This window comes from Pristiophorus japonicus, chromosome 1 (assembly GCF_044704955.1).
Source record: "Pristiophorus japonicus isolate sPriJap1 chromosome 1, sPriJap1.hap1, whole genome shotgun sequence".
NCBI lineage: Eukaryota > Metazoa > Chordata > Chondrichthyes > Pristiophoridae > Pristiophorus > Pristiophorus japonicus.
Window position 1 is genome coordinate 517,159,313 of NC_091977.1, and position 22,365 is coordinate 517,181,677.

At 44.1% G+C, this 22,365-nt stretch overlaps 1 protein-coding gene across 5 annotated transcripts in view; it reads left to right on the forward strand.

The window, feature by feature from the left end:
* The window catches only part of ankrd12 (ankyrin repeat domain 12), a 304,379-nt gene that overhangs the window by 214,005 nt on the left and 68,009 nt on the right, over positions 1–22,365 (forward strand). For 4 of the 5 annotated variants that reach the window (XR_011596100.1, XM_070896030.1, XM_070896039.1 and 1 more), the window contains 2 exons: positions 7,913–7,981; positions 17,885–18,049. Coding sequence is in view for 4 of the 5 variants with exons in the window: in XM_070896030.1 (XP_070752131.1) it covers positions 7,913–7,981; positions 17,885–18,049 (234 nt within the window). In the remaining variant the exon portion in view is untranslated. The remainder of the gene's footprint in view (positions 1–7,912; positions 7,982–17,884; positions 18,050–22,365) is intronic. The other variant, XM_070896060.1, reaches the window with a different exon arrangement.

The window sequence follows — 22,365 nt, forward strand, 5'->3', positions numbered from 1 at the left end:
CCGCCTTCCTGTATGGCTCAGAGACATGGGCCATGTACAGTAGACACCAAGTCACTGGACAGATACTACCAACGATGTCTCCGCAAGATCCTACAAATCCCCTGGGAGGACAGACGCACCAACATTAGCGTCCTCGACCAGGCCAACATCCCCAGCATTTAAGCACTGACCGCACTTGATCAGCTCCGCTGGGCAGGCCAAATTGTTCGCATGCCTGACACAAGACTCCCAAAGCAAGAGCTCTACTCGGAACTCCTTCACGGCAAACGAGCCAAAGGTGGGCAGAGGAAACGTTACAAGGGCACCCTCAAAGCCTCCCTGATAAAGTGCAACATCCTCACTGACACCTGGGAGTCCCTGGCCAAAGACCGCCCTAAGTGGAGGAAGTGCATCCGAGAGGGCACTGAGCACCTCGAGTCTCATCGCCAAGAGCGTGCAGAAATCAAGCAGGCAGCGGAAGGAGCGTGCGGCAAACCTGTACCATCCACCCCTTCCCTCAATGACTGTCTGTCCCACCTGTGACAGAGACTGTGATTCTCGTATTGGACTGTTCAGCCACCTAAGGACACATTTTTAAGAGTGGAAGCAAGTCTTCCATGATTCCGAGGAACTGTCTTTGATGAGAGGATGCTACAAGAGTCCTGATTGGGTACTATAGTTAAATTACAATGATGGGGGGTTGGGGTGACAATGTTGTGAGGTGAAATTATCACTATCTAGGTCATAGTTAGGATGTGGGGTTTAAAATTCAGCTTGATTTTAAAATTCAAAGTTGAACAGGATACGAAGATTGTGAATGGTCTGGTTAAGCCTGTGAGTGTATGTGAGGAGGGGGATGAAGTCTGTAGCGGGAGTCAAAAAATCTGTCCTTGTTCTTACTGATGAGCAGAAAAGAGTTGTAATAAATCTAGGACAAGCAGTCTGATAAAACTAAGACAATCAAGTGGTCGAGAAAAGTGGTGCAGATGTAGAGCTGTGTCATCTACACATGAAAGCTTACCCCATGTTTATGGATGATGTCAAAGGGCAGCATGTAGCTAAGTAGTAGGAGGGGACCATGGTCAGATTCAAGGGACTTTGCAAGTGGCAGTGTTGGGATGGGAAGAGAAGCCATTTCGGGAGTTGTGCTAGCTGTGTTTGGATAGGTAGGATTGGAACACTGCACGATCACTCCCAACAAGCCGGAAAAAAGAAAAGTCATTGGAGACAGGTGACATTGGGCACCCATATTGAACACGAAAGAAAGGTCAAAGAGAAGAGCAGACAAAATGCACCATGGTACAATCCCAAGGTATCACTCGTGATTTTGGGCCTGTTTCCGTGCTAAAAGAAGGACTATTGCACAACTGGAGTTATTCGAACAGGGAGTTTTCGGAGAGATGGTCACAGCTGAGAGGGAATGCTTCATTTAAGGTCCTTTGAGAGGTGAAGAAATAATCTGAGAGTAGTATGAATGTGAAGAGTTAATGGCCCGGATTTTGCCAGTCTAATGACCACAAAAGCTGTCGTACACCTTGTAAAAGACCTCGCATGGTCTGGGTTTCTGGATGCGCTGTGCATGTGTGAAAACCTGGAACTTGCGATCTGTCATGGTTCGCTTTCACAGATCCTCCGAACCACAAGTAAAATCACTTTCACTGTTGGAGAGTTGGGCTATTTGCCCAACTACTGCCCAGCAAATGCCCACAAAAGCATTACGCTTGATAAAAGCAGGGGTAGGGCCTGCTTTCACCAGCATAAGGGTTAATATAAATAGTAATTTAAAAATTAAAAATCATACACAAACACTGAAAATTAGTTTATGTAAATTTTGGCCCGAATTAAAATATTTTTAAAAAATTTATTAGAATTGTGTAAACTCTGAATTCCATTGCTTGTCATTAGGGGATTCCAATCTGAATTGACAGCAACGGCATCTCCTTTCTGATGGGAGGACTTGGCTTATGAGATCCCAGAGATACTTCCACATCACCTGCTTCCCTGGGATCTGTGGGCCTTTATGCAGGCCCATGTCGAGAAGTCTCTGAAGCCTGGGAGCCAACAGATAGTTTTGTATATTTTTGGGGTCGGAGGCGCACTCCAGAGTATCCGACAGCAAATTCCGGCCCAATATTTTTGCATGAAAGAGATAAGAAAATGGGAATTGAACATTTGAGCGTTTTAACTACTTACTTAAAAATACGTTGTCATTTTGGCGTTTGGCACAAAAGATACATTGAACCAAAACTGTGTTCCCTCATAACGTTATTTGAAAATAAAATAGTAATGTTGGCTATTATCTTGGAGAATTGGGACAACAACAATAACTTGCATTTTTATGGCGCTTTTAACATCGTAAAACGGCCCAAGGCACTTCACAGGAGCACTATAGAAACATAGACATAGAAACATAGAAAATAGGTGCAGGAGTAGGCCATTCGGCCGTTCTAGCCTGCACTGCCATTCAATGAGTTCATGGCTGAACATGCAACTTCAGTACCCCATTCCTGCTTTCTCACCATACCCCTTGATCCCCCTAGTAGTAAGGACTTCATCTAACTCCTTTTTGAATATATTTAGTGAATTGGCCTCGACAACTTTCTGTAGTAGAGAATTCCACAGGTTCACCACTCTCTGGGTGAAGAAATTCCTCCTCATCTCGGTCCTAAATGGCTTACCCCTTATCTTTAGACTGTGTCCCCTGGTTCTGGACTTCCCCAACATTGGGAACATTCTTCCTGCATCTAACCTGTCTAACCCCGTCAGAATTTTAAACGTTTCTATGAGGTCCCCTCTCATTCTTCTGAACTCCAGTGAATACAAGCCCAGTTGATCCAGTCTTTTCTTGATAGGTCAGTCCCGCCATCCCGGGAATCAGTCTGGTGAACCTTCGCTGCACTCCCTCAATAGCAAGAATGTCCTTCCTCAGGTTAGGAGACCAAAACTGTACACAATACTCCAGGTGTGGCCTCACCAAGGCCCTGTACAACTGTAGCAACACCTCCCTGCCCCTGTACTCAAATCCCCTCGCTATGAAGGCCAACATGCCATTTGCTTTCTTAACCGCCTGCTGTACCTGCATGCCAATCTTCAATGACTGATGTACCATGACACCCAGGTCTCTCTGCACCTCCCCTTTTCCTAATCTGTCACCATTCAGATAATAGTCTGTCTCTCTCTGTTTTTACCACCAAAGTGGATAACCTCACATTTATCCACATTATAATTCATCTGCCATGCATTTGCCCACTCACCTAACCTATCCAAGTCGCTCTGCAGCCTCATAGCATCCTCCTCGCAGCTCACACTGCCACCCAACTTAGTGTCATCCGCAAATTTGGAGATGCTACATTTAATCCCCTCGTCTAAATCATTAATGTACAGTGTAAACAGCTGGGGCCCCAGCACAGAACCTTGCCGTACCCCACTAGTCACTGCCTGCCATTCTGAAAAGTCCCCATTTACTCCTACTCTTTGCTTCCTGTCTGACAACCAGTTCTCAATCCATGTCAGCACACTACCCCCAATCCCATGTGCTTTAACTTTGCACATTAATCTCTTGTGTTGGACCTTGTCGAAAGCCTTCTGAAAGTCCAAGTATACCACATCAACTGGTTCCCCCTTGTCCACTCTACTGGAAACATCCTCAAAAAATTCCAGAAGATTTGTCAAGCATGATTTCCCTTTCACAAATCCATGCTGACTTGGACCTATCATATCACCTCTTTCCAAATGCACTGCTATGACATCCTTAATAATTGATTCCATCATTTTACCCACTACCGATGTCAGGCTGACCGGTCTATAATTCCCTGTTATCTCTCTCCCTCCTTTTTTAAAAAGTGGGGTTACATTGGCTACCCTCCACTCCATAGGAACTGATCCAGAGTCAATGGAATATTGGAAAATGACTGTCAATGCACCCGCTATTTCCAAGGCCACCTCCTTAAGTACTCTGGGATGCAGTCCATCAGGCCCTGGGGATTTATCGGCCTTCAATCCCATCAATTTCCCCAACACAATTTCCCGACTAATAAGGATTTCTCTCAGTTCCTCCTTCTTACTAGACCCTCTGACCCCTTTTATATCCGGAAGGTTGTTTGTGTTCTCATTAGTGAATACCGACCAAAGTACTTGTTCAATTGGTCTGCCATTTCTTTGTTCCCCGTTATGAGTTCCCCTGATTCTGACTGCAGGGGACCTACGTTTGTCTTTACTAACCTTTTTCTCTTTACATATCTATAGAAGCTTTTGCAGTCCGTTTTAATGTTCCCTGCAAGCTTCTTCTCGTACTCCATTTTCCCTGCCCTAATCAAACCCTTTGTCCTCCTCTGCTGAGTTCTAAATTTCTCCCAGTCCCCGGGTTCGCTGCTATTTCTGGCCAATTTGTATGCCACTTCCTTGGCTTTAATACTATCCCTGATTTCCCTTGATAGCCACGGTTGAGCCACCTTCCCTTTTTTATTTTTACGCCAGACAGGAATGTACAATTGTTGTAGTTCATCCATGCGGTCTCTAAATGTCTGCCATTGCCCATGCACAGTCAACCCCTTCAGTATCATTCGCCAATCTATCCTAGCCAATTCATGCCTCATACCTTCAAAGTTACCCTTCTTTAAGTTCTGGACCATGGTCTCTGAATTAACTGTTTCATTCTCCATCCTAATGCAGAATTCCATCATATTATGGTCACTCTTCCCCAAGGGGCCTCGCACAATGAGATTGCTAATTAATCCTCTCTCATTACACAACACCCAGTCTAAGATGGCCTCCCCCCTAGTTGGTTCCTCGACATATTGGTCTAAAAAACCATCCCTTATGCACTCCAGGAAATCCTCCTCCACCGTATTGCTTCCAGTTTGGTTAACCCAATCTATGTGCATATTAAAGTCACCCATTATAACTGCTGCACCTTTATTGCACGCACCCCTAATTTCATGTTTGATGCCCTCCCCAACATCACTACTACTGTTTGGAGGTCTGTACACAACTCCCACTAACGTTTTTTGCCCTTTGGTATTCTGCAGCTCTACCCATATAGATTCCACATCATCCAAGCTAATGTCCTTCCGAACTATTGCCTTAATTTCCTCCTTAACCAGCAATGCTACCCCACCTCCTTTTCCTTTTATTCTATCTTTCCTGAATGTTGAATACCCCTGGATGTTGAGTTCCCAGCCCTGATCATCCTGGAGCCACGTCTCCGTAATCCCAATCACATCATATTTGTTAACATCTATTTGCACAGTTAATTCATCCACCTTATTGCGGATACTCCTTGCATTAAGACACAAAGCCTTCAGGCTTGTTTTTTTAACACCCTTTGTCCTTTTAGAATTTTGCTGTACAATGGCCCTTTTTGTTCTTTGCCTTGGGTTTCTCTGCCCTCCATTTTTCCTCATCTCCTTTCTGTCTTTTGCTTTTGCCTCCTTTTTGTTTCCCTCTGTCTCCCTGAATTGGTTCCCATCCCCCTGCCATATTAGTTTAAATCCTCCCCAACAGCACTAGCAAACACTCCCCCTAGGACATTGGTTCCGGTCCTGCCCAGGTGCAGACCGTCCGGTTTGTACTGGTCCCACCTCCCCCAGAACCGGTTCCAATGCCCCAGGAATTTGAATCCCTCCCTGCTGCACCACTGCTCAAGCCACATATTCATCTGCGCTATCCTGCGATTCCTACTCTGACTAGCACGTGGCACTGGTAGCAATCCTGAGATTTCTAATTTTGAGGTCCTACTTTTTAATTTAGCTCCTAGCTCCTTAAATTCGTTTCGTAGGACCTCATCCCTTTTTTTACCTATGTCGTTGGTACCAATGTGCACCACGACAACTGGCTGATCTCCCTCCCTTTTTAGAATGTCCTGCACCCGCTCCGAGACATCCTTGACCTTTGCACCAGGGAGGCAACATACCATCCTGGAGTCTCGGTTGCGGCCGCAGAAACACATTTTGACATCGAGCCACAAAAGAAGTTATTAAGACAGGAAAGAGGTAGTTTTTAAGGATGTCTTAAAGCAGGAAAGAGAGGTAGAGAGGTTTAGGGAGAAAATTTCAGAGTTTAGGGCCTAAACAGCTAAATTGGCGTGGCGGCCAATGGTTCAGCAAAGCAAATCGGGGGTGCGCAAAAGGCCAGAATTGGAAGAGCGCAAAGTTGTCAAGAGGCATGTAGGGTTGGAAGAGATTCGAGATAGGGAGGGACACGGCCATGGAGGGATTTGAACACAAGGATAACTATTTTGAATTCAAGCTGTTGCTTGACCGGGAGCCAATGTAGGTAGGTAACTTGATTTGTACGTGTTAGGATACGGGCAGCAGAGTTTTGGATGAACAAGTTTACAGAAGATGGGAGGCCGACCAGGAGGGCATTGGAATAGTCAAGTCAAGAAGTAACAAAAGCATGGATATGGGTTTCAGCAGCAGATGGGCGGAGGCAGGGGTGGAAACAGGCAATGTTAGATTTGGGGTTGGATGCTCAGTTGCGATCAGTCTGGTTCAGCCTCAGACAGTGGGACATTTAGATAGCATGAGGCAGAAGTGTTTGGGATAAATTTTAAGAGTTTTATCTTTGTTGGTAGATTGGAGAGCCCCTGTTGGAACAAACTATACTCTATGGGGAAAGAGCAGGCTCCGTGGATTGAATTGCCTTTTCATGTTGATTGTCTTATGTTCTTGCAGTGACTACTCCTGACACCTTTAGTACTGTGTCAGAGGAGGGAATAGACGGAACAAATGAAAGTTGTTTAATGTCTCCTCTGAAAGAATGCATTTCTGGCAAAGCAATACTAGGGTGTCAGCTTTCATTAGGAGCTCAAACCCACAATCTTCTGAGCCAAACTGACATGCAACTACATGCTTCTGCTCATGGTTGGCATGTGGTACACTTGAGGATCTGCACATAAGAAAGAAAGATTTGCATTTATATAGGGCCTTTCACGACCACCTTTTAGAACCAATGTAGTACTTTTGTAACGTTCGAACACGTACCCATAATCTCTCTTTTCCCTTCCCCTACAAGAACTTCTGAGCCGATCAGAGACTAAGACATTTCCAGAGCTACTTTAAGAAAACTTAGTAGTTTGTCAGGTGCTGCCAGGGTTGTGAATTCATTGTCATAGTGTAGTATCCAGTAGAGAAAATAGTTCTAAATAATTTATATCAACATCTGTTATTTTCCCAATAAAACACAAATGTTGCATGGTATTACACTTTGTAGACCTAAATATAAAACTACTCATTTTCTAGTTCAGCTACACAAATACAGAAAGGAAAGTCCCTTTTATCTTGGTTTTGAGTCACATGACCTAAATTTGCCATTTGGTTGGCCAGTTGTGGACATTCCACTTACCAGAATCACATGACAGGAAATTTTAGTTTCTGAAATGTTGGTCTGCAAGGATCTGAAAATAGACTTCACAGGAGCCCACATGTTTTTAAACAATGTAATTTGACCTTGGGGAGGAAAGAGCTCTGAGCTGAAGAAAAATGCTGCTAAGCTTGTTTTTCATCCCTTCAACTTACTAGCTTGAAGTTTTCAGAACCTTATCCATCAACAAATAAAAAGAATTATATCGTTGATATTTTACTCATTGATCAGTGTGGATGGACAGAATTTAGTTCCTCCAAAATGATGCCAGGTTCTCAAAGACAAACTCTCTAGTTTTGCTTGGTGTTTGCAGAGATAGTGTCAATGTGCTGGACAAGGGAGGGATTTTTGGTACTTAGGCTGTAATCATTTGAAAATGTGTACATGCAGTCTCCATTTAAAAGCTCTCAAAAATATTGTTCAAGATCTTGAAGCAATAGACTTGCCATCAAGCTTGAAGTTCCTAATAACACAAGCTTATTAAAGAGTACAGGGTTTCCTTTGCTATGGATGTGTTTTAAATGTTAAACATTTTTCTTACTCTGCATTTTCCATTTCTCTTGCTCTTTAGATTCAGATCCAGGACACTCGAGTGAAACCTGGGGAGAACGATTAATACCACCTTATAGGACATACTCTGGTAAATGCTGTCATGTTTCCTTACATTATTATATATAACTGTATCCTAACATGCTATACATGACTGTAATAAGATATGACCTGTAACCACCAGCATACCTTACCACCAGGGGTGCACTTGCGAGAGACGGGTATATAAGGAAAGGTCTCAGGCAAGTGCAGCATTCCAGAGCTGTGAAATAAAGGTGCAGGTCCAGAGTGACCTTGACTTCACTACATGCCTTGTGTGAATCTGTACTGAGGGGACAGGACTTTACAGTGGCGACGAGTTACGGGATTACAGAATCCACAGAATGGCGAACAACGGATCAGATGAAAAGTACAATGCGGGAGACAATTGGGAGGACTTTATAGGAAGGCTCCAGCAAAGCTTTGTAACCAAAGACTGGTTAGGTGACGATAAGGCAGACAAGAGAAGAGCCCATCTCTTGACCAGCTGTGGCTCGAAAACATACGCTTTAATGAAGGATCTGTTGGCACCCGAGAAACCAGCAAGCAAGTCGTTTGAAGAATTGAGCACACTGGTAAGAGGCCACCTGAAGCCAGTGAGCAGCCTACACATGGCCAGACACAGGTTCTACAACTACAGACGCTGTGTGGGCCAGAGCATACCCGACTTCTTGGCGGAACTTCGGAGGTTGGCTAGTTTATGTGAGTTCTCCGATGAACTGAGGAGAGAAATGCTGAGAGACTTTTTCATTGAAGGAATAGGCCACGCAGGCATATTCCGAAAGCTCATAGAGACCAAGAACCTGACCTTAGAGGCAGCAGCACTGGTTGCACAGACATTCTTGGTAGGGGAAGAAGAAACGAGGTTGATTTACAATGCAGGTATGACAACTAACGAAATAGCAGAACAAGAAGTTCACAGCACTAAACAAGCTGCTACCCCCACACACAGACAAAACCGGGAGAACAGGCTCTCAACAGCAGGCAGAAGCCATCAAGGGCCACAGGAACGGCAGTTCACACAACATCAACCCACAATGCGAGCAATCAACTACAAACTGAGAGAAGCTCGAGAGATCAGCCAGACGCAGCTCATTCTTTGGGAACACTTTAAACAATGGAACAGGTCTGTGCTGGAGGTGTGGGGGTGGGCACTCGTCAAGGGGTTGTCGATTTCAGCAGGCTGATTGCAGAAATTGTGAATATACAGGGCATGTGCAAAAAAACGGCTGCTCGGCTGGTATACGAATCGGATGGGTCGGAAAGCAGACCAGAAGATGGTGGGGACAGTACCCGGGGCACCGGTGTACAGCGGGTCAACAAGATCAATGGCCGCTGCTCCTACAACAGGACGCCTCCTATAATGATGAGGGTCCTACTCAACGGGATATCTGTCAACGTGGAGCTGATACGGGAGCGAGTCAATCTCTCATGGGCGCTCAACAATTTGAATAACTGTGGCCGAATAAGAGACAGAGCAAAACTCACAAGGGTCGACATCACACTAAGGACCAATACCAAAGAAATCATACCAGTCCTCGGCAGCGCCATGCTCTCTGTCACACACAAAGGGACAGTGAACCGACTTCCCCTGTGGATTGTCCCCGGAGACTCCCCAGCACTGCTGGGGAGAAGCTGGCTGGCAAAACTAAACTGGAAAGGGGATGATGTCCATGCCATGTCATTAGAGGAACGGACCTCCTGCTCAACAGTTATAAAGCGATTTGAACATCTCTTTCAGCCAGGTGTGGGCACTTTCAAAGGGGCCAAAGTCAAAATCTACATCACACCGGATGCTCGACATCACAAGGCCAGAGCTGTACCCTATGTGATGAGGGAAAAGATTGAACACGAACTAGACAGGCTTCTGTGGGAAGGCATTATATCACCTGTGGAATTTAGCGACTGGGCAAGTCCCATCGTCCCAGTCATGAAACCTGATGGATCCGTACGAATCTGTGGGGACTACAAATGACCATAAACAGAGTCTCCCTACAGGACCAGTACCCGCTGCCCAGAGCGGAGGACTTATTTGCCACATTGGCTGGAGGTAAACTTTTCTCAAATATTAGTCCTCACATCTGCGTATATGACGCAAGAATTGACCGAGGAATCCAAGCTACTCACCACCATCAACACACATCGAGGCCTTTCCATGTGCAATCGATGCCCATTTGGCATCAGGTCGGCAGCTGCCATATTCCAGCGCAACATGGAGAGTCTGCTCAAGTCCATCCCGGGGACGGTTGTATTTCAAGACGACATACTTATCACGGGCAGGGACACCGACTCCCATCTCCGTAATTTGGAGGAAGCACTAAAGCGGGTTGGATCGGGTAGGCCTACGAGTTAAGAAATCCAAGTGCCTGTTTCTCGCACCCGAGGATGAATTTTTGGGCCAAAGGATTGCCGCTGATGGAATCCGCCCAACAGAGTCCAAAACCGAAGCAATTCGCCTGGCACCCAGGCCCTGGAATGTCTCAGAACTGCGTGCCTTTCTCGGGCTACTCAATTACTTTGGGAACTTTATGCAGAACTTAAGCACGCTGCTGGAGCCTCTCCACGTGCTACTCAGGAAGGGGTGCGATTGGTTTTTGGGGGACGCCCAGGAACGCGCCTTCAATAAGGCACGCAACCTTCTGTGTTCCAGCAGTATTTTGACTTTCTTTGACCCAGGTAAAAAGCTAGTTCTCACATGCGATGCGTCAGCGTATGGGGTCGGGTGCGTTTTGCAACATGTCAATAGTGCGGGCAAATTACAACCCATAGCTTATGCCTCCAGGTCACTTTCGCAGGCGGAGCGCGGGTACGGAATGGTAGAGAAGGAGGCGCTCACGTGCGTGTACGGTGTCAAAAAGATGCACCAATACCTTTTCGGGGCCAAGTTCGCGTTAGAAACCGACCACAAGCCCCTCACGTCCCTCCTATCCGAGAGCAAGGCAATAAACGGCAATGCCTTGGCGCGAATTCAACGGTGGGCACTCATGCTGGCGTCCTACGACTACACAATAAGGCACAGACCAGGCACAGACAACTGTGCCGACGCGCTCAGCAGGCTACCCCTGGCGACCACGGAAGGGTCTGACGAACAGGACTGTGAGATAGTCATGGCAATCAATGCCTTTGAGTCCGCAGGTTCGCCCATGACGGCTCGCCAAATCAGAGCCTGGACGGCCAGCGACCCCACGTTATCCTTAGTAAAAAGATGTGTCCTAACCGGTGACTGGGCAGAGGCTCGCGATGCCTGCCCCGAGGAATTAAAACCCTTTTACAGAGTACCATGACAGAAATTCGAGGGGGAGATGGAATGAGATAGGGGACAAAGTGTTTGTACTAAACTGTGGCAGGGGTCCCAAATGGCTTGCAGGGACAGTAACGGGCAAGGAAGGAAACAGGCTACTGGTAGTACAAATGGACAATGACAAAACCTGCCGGAGGCATGTAAACCAAGTCAAAAGCAGATTTACCAACAACACTGCGGAACCAGAGGCAGACTACAATGTGGAACTCGCACCACACCTGGTGGACAGACAGAGGGAACAACCTGAGGAAAGGGCAATCCCAACAGACAGCCCAGGCGAGTCAACAACAATCACACCAATCGAAACAGACAGCCCAGGCGAGATACCAGCAACCACACCCAAAGAAAAACAGACACCAAGACAAACAACTGAACCACAATTCAGACGTTCCACGCGAGAGCGTAGACCACCTGAGAGACTGAACCTATTAAGACATTGGGGGAGGGTTTTGTCATGTTTCCTTACATTATTATACATAACTGTATCCTAACATGCTATACATGACTGTAATAAGATATGACCTGTAACCACCAGCATACCTTACCACCAGGGGTGCACTTACGAGAGACAGGTATATAAGGACAGGTCTCAGGCAAGTGCAGCATTCCAGAGCTGTGAAATAAAGGTGCAGGTCCAGAGTGACCTTGACTTCACTACATGCCTCGTGTGAATCTGTACTGAGTTGGTGAAGGCTTCTCTTGCCCCCTTCCTCCAAATAACTGTTACTGGAAAAGCTATGTTCAATTCCACGTTATTAACATTTAATGTTTGTGACAGTAGTTTACCTTTTGAGTTATCAGTTTGTGCTTCAGTCTGACAGCATTCTATGGTCAGATAAAGCACTGTAAAGGAATTAAATTGTTTAATTGTGCTCTGCATAGACTGCAAAGAAACAGCTCCTCTGATTCAAATCTATAAGTCTAATGGTATTGTTGACATTTTTTTAAATTGGAAGAGAATACCTTCAATTTGCTGGTTCTGCTGTTCAATAAAGATTTGGGAGGACAGGTGAATCAGCTCTGCCATGGAAACAGAGTTATGTAAGAACATCGCCGCTCCAGATAATAGCTCTGGGTTGCTAGTTTCAGCAACTTTACTACTTTATTAAGAAATATACAGGTACAGCGTCCGGAATCCTCGGGACTGAGTCCATTTCGGTTTTGGAGTTTTTTCTGATTTTTAGACAAGAAAATCAATAGTCTGAAATCCGGCAAAATCCAAAATCTGGCACGAATTCAGTCGAAGATTCCGGATTTCAGATTTGATTTTCTTGTCTGGAATCCTTAACCGAATCCATGTCGGATTTTGGGTTTTGTCTCAATGTCCGATTTTCAGACAATAATTCCGGATTCGGGACAACTCCCATCAGCAATGCGCAAAATATCCGGTTTTCAGAAAATTCCAGGTTTCGCAGTTTCGGATTCGGGACGTTGCACCTGTATAACATTGATATATCAATCAAGTACACATGCAAGTGATGTGTGTTCGCATATCTGCTTGCAGTCAACTTACTGGGTGGAACCTTGGACACCTGAGCTTGATCTCTTCCGTTCCAGCTGACCACATTACTCCTGTATACACTCGCTCTCGTTTTACACAGCCTTCTATAACACACCTACTTTGGCCACATTGGAGTTCAGAAGAATGAGAGGTGATCTTATGTCTGGAGTCGATCACGTTGCAGTCAACTTCACCATCTCGCCTTTGTTTTTCCACACTATGCTCCATCTGCCAAATTTTGGACATTCACTAAGCCTGAAGGAGGAGCGAGTTGCAGCCATGGGCAGCGTGAAGGCAGGCCATTGCAAGGTACAGCGCGAGCTGGTGCAGGAGGGCGACGGCTGTGAAGAGTGACGTCATCAAGATCCAGGTCGGTGATTGGAGCGTGGGCAGATACAGCAGGAGCAGCGAGGTCGGGGCGACAGACTGTGGAGGGACATGATCGGGGCCCAGGGGAGGCACGAGTTCGGGCCCAGGGGCCTCACGGGCCAGCCCACACTGCGATACATGTGCGCACTTGGTCCGTGCAGCAGAGCTGGTCTCCAGTTGTCTTGGGTAATCCTTGCCACTGGACCAAGACCTAGCTCTGTCAAGCTCATGTGGTGGCTGATGTGCAACAGCCACCCCATGTTAAAAAAATGCACGCACAGGCATCTTCCACCCTTCAGGATATAGTTCAGGTCCTTCATTGAAACACCTGTGAACGCGTCCTTTTTTTGGCATGGAAGCAAGTCATCCTCGTTTCGAGGGACCGCCTATGAAATGGCCACAGGATATAAGGTATCCTCAACACCGTGTGCAATTCTACTTGTTTAAGAAATGGCTGAAACCGGCTTTGGCTGGTTCTGTAGTTCAGACAGTAGGCCTCATCACTTCAATGTTTCTCCATTTGCCAATAATACTTCTGTATCCATGGTAACCTCGCTTAACTATCTTAAGCTTGTGCACTCCTAAAGTCATGTGATAGTTAATTACACATTCCTAATGTCATGTGACGCAATTCTCATCGAAGGGTCTGTTGTCTACAGGAATACAATTAATCACTACACCAGCTGTCTTATCTTGCTCAGCTCAGGCTTTCTGCTCTGCAGAGATGTTTGTAGCACATGCTGTACCTACTCCCCCTCTACTAGTTAATCCATGATGCTTTTTGCTCACATCAAGTTATCCAAACTCAGTCATTTTTTACTATTACCCCTGAAACCTACAAGTTATACTTCAACTGAGCATTTGTGAACAATTACAGCTCGCCATGCTGCTGCCAACCCAAGAGAGCAAACTTTAAATGCAGAAGCAGCACTTGTCCTCTAATTTTTGCCAATCTTGGGTAAATTAAATAGAAAAAATCCAGGAGAGTTTCCTGATAGTGACATAATCAATTGTTATTGCAGTAACCAGTGCTAATCATACGGTCTAAACAGGGAAATGTTTTCAAATACTTTGTCGAACTAGTGTAATTAAAAGACTGGGCTGGATTTTTGCCAACTTTGCGACCGGGTTTTCACTGCGATTTGACCCTCCACGGCAAAAACCAGGTCGGCGGGATCTTCGGGCACCTTTTTGCTCCGGCGCTTCCACGTACTGCCGGGGAGAGGTGCATGACATGAAACGTTACCATCGTACTTTCGCCGCTCTCCGCCACGCCCAGAATATCGATGGGGTCAAACCTGTCGGTGCAGCCCTGTCAGCAGCAGCAGTAAGTATGAAGACCTTCAAAAGAGGTAAGTTAAAGTTTTTATTTTTTAATTCTTTTTCAGCAATTTAGTAGGTAAGGGTTTTGTGAATGTTTTGCAATTTTGTTTTTCCCCCCCTCCTAAAGCGCCTCTCGCAGCATTACCGGTCTCATAGAAACATAGAAAATAGGTGCAGGAATAGGCCATTCGGCCCTTCGAGCCTGCACCGCCATTCAATAAGATCATGGCTGATCATTCACCTCAGTACCCCTTTCCTGCTTTCTCTCCATACCCCTTGATCCCTTTAGCCGTAAGGGCCATATCTAACTCCCTCTTGAATATATTCAATGAACTGGCATCAACAACTCTGCGGTAGAGAATTCCACAGGTTAACAACTCTCTGAGTGAAGAAGTTTCTCCTCATCTCAGTCCTAAATGGCTTACCCCTTATCCTAAGACTGCATCCCCTGGTTCTGGACTCCCCCAACATCGGGAACATTCTTCCCGCATCTAACCTGTCCCGTCCCGTCAGAATCTTATACGTTTCTATGAGAACCCCTCTCATCCTTCTAAACTCCAGTGAATAAAGGCCCACTTGATCCAGTCTCTCCTCATGTCAGTCCAGCCATCCCTGGAATCAGTCTGGTGAACCTTCGCTGCACTTCCTCAATAGCAAGAACGTCCTTCCTCAGATTAGGAGACCAAAACTGAACACACTATTCCAGGTGAGGCCTCACCAAGGCCCTGTACAATTATAGTAAGACCTCCCTGCTCCTATGCTCAAATCCCCTAGCTATGAAGGCCAACATGCCATTTGCTGTCTTCACCGCCTGCTGTACCTGCATACCAACTTTCAATGACTGATGAACCATGACACCCAGGTCTCGTTGCACCTCCCCTTTTCCTAATCTGCCGCCATTCAGATAATAATCTGCCTTTGTGTTTTTGCCACAAAAGTGGATATCCTGACATTTATCTACATTATTACCACATCTGCCACTCATCTAACCTGTCTAAGACACCCTGCAGCCTCTCAGCATCCTCCTCACAGCTCACACTGCCACCCAGTTTAGTGTCATCTGCAAACTTGGAGATATTACATTCAATTCCTTCATTTAAATCATTTATGTATATTATAAATAGCTGGGGTCCCAGCACTGAACCCTGTGGTACCCCACTAGTCACTGCCTGCCATTCTGAAAAGGACCCGTTTATTCCCACTCTTTGCTTCCTGTCTGCCAACCAGTTCTCTATCCACACCAATACATTACCCCCGATCCCATGTGCTTTAATTTTGCACACCAATCTCTTGTGTGGGACCTTGTCAAAAGCCTTTGAAAGTCTAAATACACCACATCCACTGGCTCACCCATGTCCACTCTACTAGTTACATCCTCAAAAAATTCTGGATTTGTCGAGCATGATTTCCCTTTCATAAATCCATGCTGACTTGGACCGATCCTGTCACTGCTTTCCAAATGCGCTGCTATTACATCTTTAATAATTGATTCCAACATTTTCCCCACCACCAATGTCAGGCTACCCGGTCTATAATTCCCTGTTTTCTCTCTCCCTCCTTTTTTAGTCTCGGACTAAAGTTGCCGAAACTTGCGGTTTGCCACGTGAATCCTCGCGCAGCGCCGACTTTACCGATGCATAAAGGACTAAAGTTAGGCCTAAAAACCGTAATGCCGCAAAAACACAAATTTTGTTGTAAAACTACCATTTTCGCCGAAAATACAGCCCACAGTCAATGGCCCAGAGTTGCGGTTGGAGGCTTCCCGCAGGCGAATGCCTTCAATTACAATAATTTCTACTTGCGGTCTTGGGGCCCACTTAACCCAGGATCGTTCGGGTTTCAAACGGATCTCTGGAATTATGTGGGCCGGCCAATCTATCAGAGATGGGGGATCCCCATTCATATTTATAGTAATTCCATACGTACGGAGCTGCCACAAGTATGAATGGGAATACCTCCAAAAACACACAAACGTTGAAAATTAATTTTAAAAACACATTGAATGCAATTCAATCAAATATTTTCTACAAATAGTTTTTTTAAATTTATATGTTTTAACAATGCTAAAAATAAACAACTTAATGGACAGGATTTTTAATAGATATAAATGAGTAATAACATTTTATTTTTTGATTTTTTTTTTAACTCTTGCACTGGTAAAAGCAGAATTTGGACTTCGCTGGGCAAATAGCCCAACTCTTCACCCGCAGAGACCCTTTTCCTTCACATGCTTGCAATCTGTCATGAATTTTTGACAGATCGCAAGTGCTGGGTTTAAGCACACGCCGACCCCACTGACGCATGCGCACTTCATACGTGCCCATGGGGAGCGCGATTTCAGGCCCAAATTATGTTTTATTCCAGTAAAGTTGATTTTTGGAAATGCTTCAGAATTCAATTTTTTCTATATTATAAGTAATTTTTATACTTATGCTTTCAGTTTTCTAACTTCAGCTATAATTAATTACCATTTGAATTGGAGGTTGGAAATGGGAGTTAAAATTAGCACATTTCTGAATTGTATTATACCTAAATTCTTTGAAATTACAGTTTCAAAATTAATATACATATTGCCTTTCTAAGGAAGTGTCCAGTAAACTTAATATATGTAAGTTGATGGTGTAGTATCCTTGGAGATTCCACAACTCAAATGGAAAATTGTAAAGTACTATAAAATCCAAAAAGTAATTAGGTACTAATTTGCTTCCATTGTTGCAGAGGAGGTTATGCCGAATAAAATGGTGTACTTAATCTGAAATTTGTATTGTACCTAATTTGTTCACTGAGACTTGTTTATTTTTTTAACATTTCTGTTGGCAAGATTTGAAATCTCAAACCATCAAACTTGTATTGTGATCAGCATGTCCTGTTACCTATTCAAATCATGTTGCTAGGACTGTCTCTTTCATAAAAGCTTTTGTCAAGGGCCACAATCCCAAACTTTATCTTGTTCAAGTGCCCTTCTCAGCAATGCTGCAATATGGAGTGATGGGACATGGGTCTATGCCCATAGCTCCCTACATGGTGAACTGCTGGACAGTTGCTGAGTGTAGATTAGGCATCTTCTCCTTCTCTCCCCCCCCCCCCCCAGGAAAGTGATTTTAAATTGAGTGATTTTCATTCATTGTTTTTTTTAGATTGTGCAGTGCCTTCAGCTGCCTAGGCCCCAAGCTCTGGAATTCTCTCCCTAAACCACTTTGCCTCTCTTTTTCCTCCTTTAAGAAGCTCCTTAAAACATACCTCTTTGACCAAGCTTTTGGTCGTCTGCCGTAATTTCTTCTTATGTGGCTTGGTGTCAAATTTATTTGTTTTGTCTTATAACACTCCTGTGAAGCGCATTGGGACGTTTTACTATGTTAAAGGTGCTATAAGTTGTTAATAAATGATTGCAGCAAAATGAACTGTGAAAATGGTGGGTGAGGCTTTAGAAATAACTTCTTCCATTTTTATAAACATTTCAGAAAAGGAAGTTCCTGAGAAAAAGAAAATGAAAAAGGAGCCTGGAAACAAAAAATCTGTTCCCGTTTGCAAGGCTACACTTGGCGGCATACTTATTGGGTATCCACTATCGGAACGTCAACAGATGGCTCTAGTGATGCAGATGACTGCAAGAGATAACAGTCCAGGTCATACCAACCATAATTTTTTTTCTTGTTAAGTTGTATAATTGTGTAATATTTATGAGCTATATTTATCAGAATAGCCAATAATAATGCAAAGTTAATCGTTCTCTTTTGAAATTGGCAAACATGAAGTGCTGTGAAAATATGCAAAACTCTTCAAATACTTTTGAACTAAAGTTTAATTGAAAATGATCCTGCATGCAAGTACATAATGAAGTTTTCCATTATAAGCTTGCTAAATTGTATATAATACAGGCATTCTGTATCTTAACAGCACATTAATATTGAGAATATGTGTGAGAAAAGAAACCACTCATGTTTGCTTTATTTAATTTCTTTCCAATATTCTTGCCTTCTCTTCTGAAGGTGCTGATTCCCTCGCTGGGGTACTGTTCCTGAGGCAGCAGTTGTTATGGTTTGCCATGATTGAACTGCCAACAGAAACTCGTTGTCTCAGTTCACAGGTGAAGAATGCCACTTGTCAGATCCTAGAGTGCCACTGTTGGCCGTGGAACCGTGCCTCATTATGAATCAGCAGTTTCAGTAGCGGGAGCTTAACCGATGTTTTTACCTAGTCGACATTCTCTTGAGGATTCTCGGGTTTATTTTATCCAGGACTCTTAAAGATAATTTCTTGAGTTTTTTTTTCATAACACCAACTTTCATTTTCATACATTATAGATTCTTGAGACCAAATTATTACAATGTGGGAGGGATATCCTGTTTCACTCGCTGCCGCTGCTTTAAAGGGATAGGGCAGCAGCTCAGTAAAACAGGAAAAACTTGCAAAACAAAGGCCTGCTTTGAATAATCCTTCTGAAAGGGATAGGAAACAGCAGAGAGAAGCACCAACAACTGAAGGAGGGCTTGGACATAGTCATACTTTCAGCCTGGCTCCTGCCACCAAAAGCCTTCAAACAGCTCTTCGATACAGGCGTTATTCCTGAGGGAGCAGAGACGGTGACTGGCAGAAATGGAACGTTTCTGCATGCAGCAAGGCAGACAAAGGAAAATGCCAGTGGCTTTTTTTTTTAAATGGGGTTTGGGCAGAAGGCTGGCCTCCCCAGTTTACTCCATTATTACCAAACACAAGCGGCATTTGGGAGAAAAAATCTAGGCTCTTATCTAGTTATTAACACTTCATCTATGTCTTACACAACTGGAGAAAAAAAGCTGCCTTTTTCTGATTATGTACATTCAGATTTTCTGTTGTCTTTTAATCTATTCTCCTATTGATTCTTCCGTGTACAAATAGAAATTCTCTCTCATAACCTATGGGGGCATCATTTTTGGGTCCTTTTCATATTTTCACATTTTAGGCCAAGCACTCTTCCTCCCTACTCTGTTGAATCTCAGTCTAACTTTGATGTGGCAGCAAAGTTATTTTAATCTTCATCTCACAACAGATAGCTAACCTGTTTTGCTATATAAAGGAACAACATTTGTGAGTTCCTCTGTGTGTTTGATTTTTTAATTTGTTTTCTCACTAATTCTGCAGTTGCTTCATGATTTCTACCATTTTCTGTGATTTTCTTGCAGTTTTGTTTTCTTTTTTAAGTCAGTCGCTGCCCAATTGTCTCACTGTTGTTTGGAGCTATGTGGTAATATAGATTTTATTACTTGCCTCAAACTAATATTAAACTTCAGAATATGCTCACATTGCCACAGAATATTTCTGGTATGGTGAACCTACAAAGATTGTCCTGGTTCCTTCCATTCAATCATGATTTTAGCTCATCAGGTTTGTTCAAAACTTAGTTCCAGTGCTCATAGAGTTCACCAAAATTACTGGAAATTCAGTTCATCCAAGTGCATGGAAGACTTGGTACAACCTGCTTCAATCCCGTCAATGCGAGATCAAATATTTTAGGAATGCTTAGATGAACTTTGTGTACCACTTAAGTGCCATTCCATGGAAACTTGTGTAATGGGGGAGAAGGCACGAAGACAGAGTACACCACTTCCTCCAACATTTGGTTACTGAGGTGTGCCTCCATTTTTGAGATGGCCTTGGAACCAGTAGCAACCAATGTAGATGTCCTCAAGGCACAAAACAGACTCTGGAGGACTCTCATCCAGCATGAACTGATACCTATGCCAGTGAAGGGTGTCCTAATATGTCAGTTGAAGCCCAGGTGATGTGCTCAATTTCCACTACCATAGCTCTTCGCTTCACCTGAAACAGTTGCCCTGATACTAGCATGAATACCCACACAGATGGACATGAACACCAGCCCAGAGCTACTTTTTGTTTTAGCAACGGCTAATCAATGCCAGTATGTGTCAAAAAAGCCAAGAGATAACCAACCAGCCTCCTGCAGGATATTTCCCCTTCTACTTTATTTCATTTGTAGGTTTGGTTGAGGAGGACGGGGGGAAACAGCAGTGATGATTGTTGTTTTGTATCACTTCTCAGATGGCTTACTGCACTGAGCATAAATTAAGCTTAAAGGATTTTTTACAGTTAAAGCCATCTTTCAGTTCATAGGCAAATCTGGTATGTTGCCCTTGATGCCCTCTATTTGACTGGGATTATATACATTGCTGAGGCAATCTAATTGGATAGTATGTGTTTCAGTGATGAATATTTCGAAGGAACCTACTTAGGGCAGTCGATTGTTTTTTTCACAGCATTACTTTCCTGATTTATCTATTCAAGGGCATGTGTTTTGGTGCTCCAGCTGTCTATTTTGACCTCTGGTTGTCTAGTAATACTGAAGGCTCTCCTCCAGTATTGTATGCTATTGTGTGGTATACAGGTTGAACCTCCCTTATTTGGAACCCTCGGGACCTGGCCTGTTCTGGATAAAGGATTTTTCCGGATGAGGGGTGGTCACATTAAATTGGATGGTACAGGTGTACTGAGCAAGGGAATATCGGGGATGGCTTGGGGCTGCGAGTGCGGCAGAGAGATCGTTGAGGGGTGGGGTGGGGGGAGGAGGAGAGGTGGATCCTAGGGTCAGGCCAGCGATTGCGGGTTTTGGCAGCGAGGAAGGACTTCAATTTGTTGATGTCGGAGTTCACCTTATGCGCTATCCGATGGCCGGGAATGGTTCTGGACGAGGGGTGGTTCCAGATAAAGGAGTTCTGGATAAGGGAAATTCAACCTGTACTTCCTTACTTGTATGGTGAAATTGAATAAATGAGGAAGGATTACTAACTTGAGGTAGTCTTGCTCATTCTTTTATCAACCTTCACGTACATAAGGCCAATCCTAGTCTCTCTTTCTGATGTGCTATTGCTTGGAGTGGATCTTGATGTCTTTAGTGTTTTGTATGGGAGAAAAGTCTAATTTTATAAACCTTCTGTAATGTTTGATCTTGTTCATCAACTTTTATCTTTATTTAAGAATTAAGGTGATCAAATCAACAACTGATCAGAAGAATTCTGCAGTTTTTCCTAAATTGGTCTGTTTCTTTTTTTTGTCTCTCCCAAGAGATTGCATGACTGCAGGGGGAGGAGGAGGGGGAATGAGATTGATGATGCATCTAAGTTATATTATGTTGGTAAAGGTCAGACGGATGCTCTCACCAGGCTTGAGACATACATGTTCTCACCTGCCTAAGAAGAAGGATCTTTACCTGTAGCTGTAAAATAAGGCTGAGAGTCAGCTGAGTTGGTCGGAGATGACTTGACTTCAAGTATGAAACTTAAAAAGGACATTGTCCCTGAAGGTATTTTTCTCTCCCCACCTCAGAATCATAGTTTTCCACGGATTCTCCTTTGTATGTGGAGGTATAAAGAAGGAGGAAAGTTAAACTTCTGATAAGTAACTATATATGTAGGTCAGTTGTCATCAGCTGACTTCAATTCAGACTGTTCTCACTGCTACTGTTTCCTGGTAAAGTAATTCTGCTTAGATTATTAATCAGTTGTTTTTGTCTTGATCTTGTTACATTTCTTGTTTTTCATATACGGATGTATTCTTTTTGTAATTTTTTCTTTATCAAATTTAGGGAATTAATTTCCCCAGTGCATCTTCAAGCCAGCTGGAAAAAAAACAGGCAAAATAGTCAACTTTGGTGCTAATAAAAAGTTATCATTGCCAGAATGATGGTAGAATTGTAGTCGGCGTACAGTAGCAACGTTAGCAATTCTGTTAACTTAATTAAGGCATTAAACATTTTACTTGCGCCTTTGATGAGCCCTGGTAAAACTGGAACTTGTGATCATAGTCACACCCACGTGTCTGATCACAGAGCAACAATACCTGCATCTCTCGCAGAAACAATATCCCACTCTTGGTTGCACTTTCCAATAGTAGGCTGGTCTCGCACTTCACATCTTCCGCCAACTACCGGTCTCTCTTTCAGCTAGCT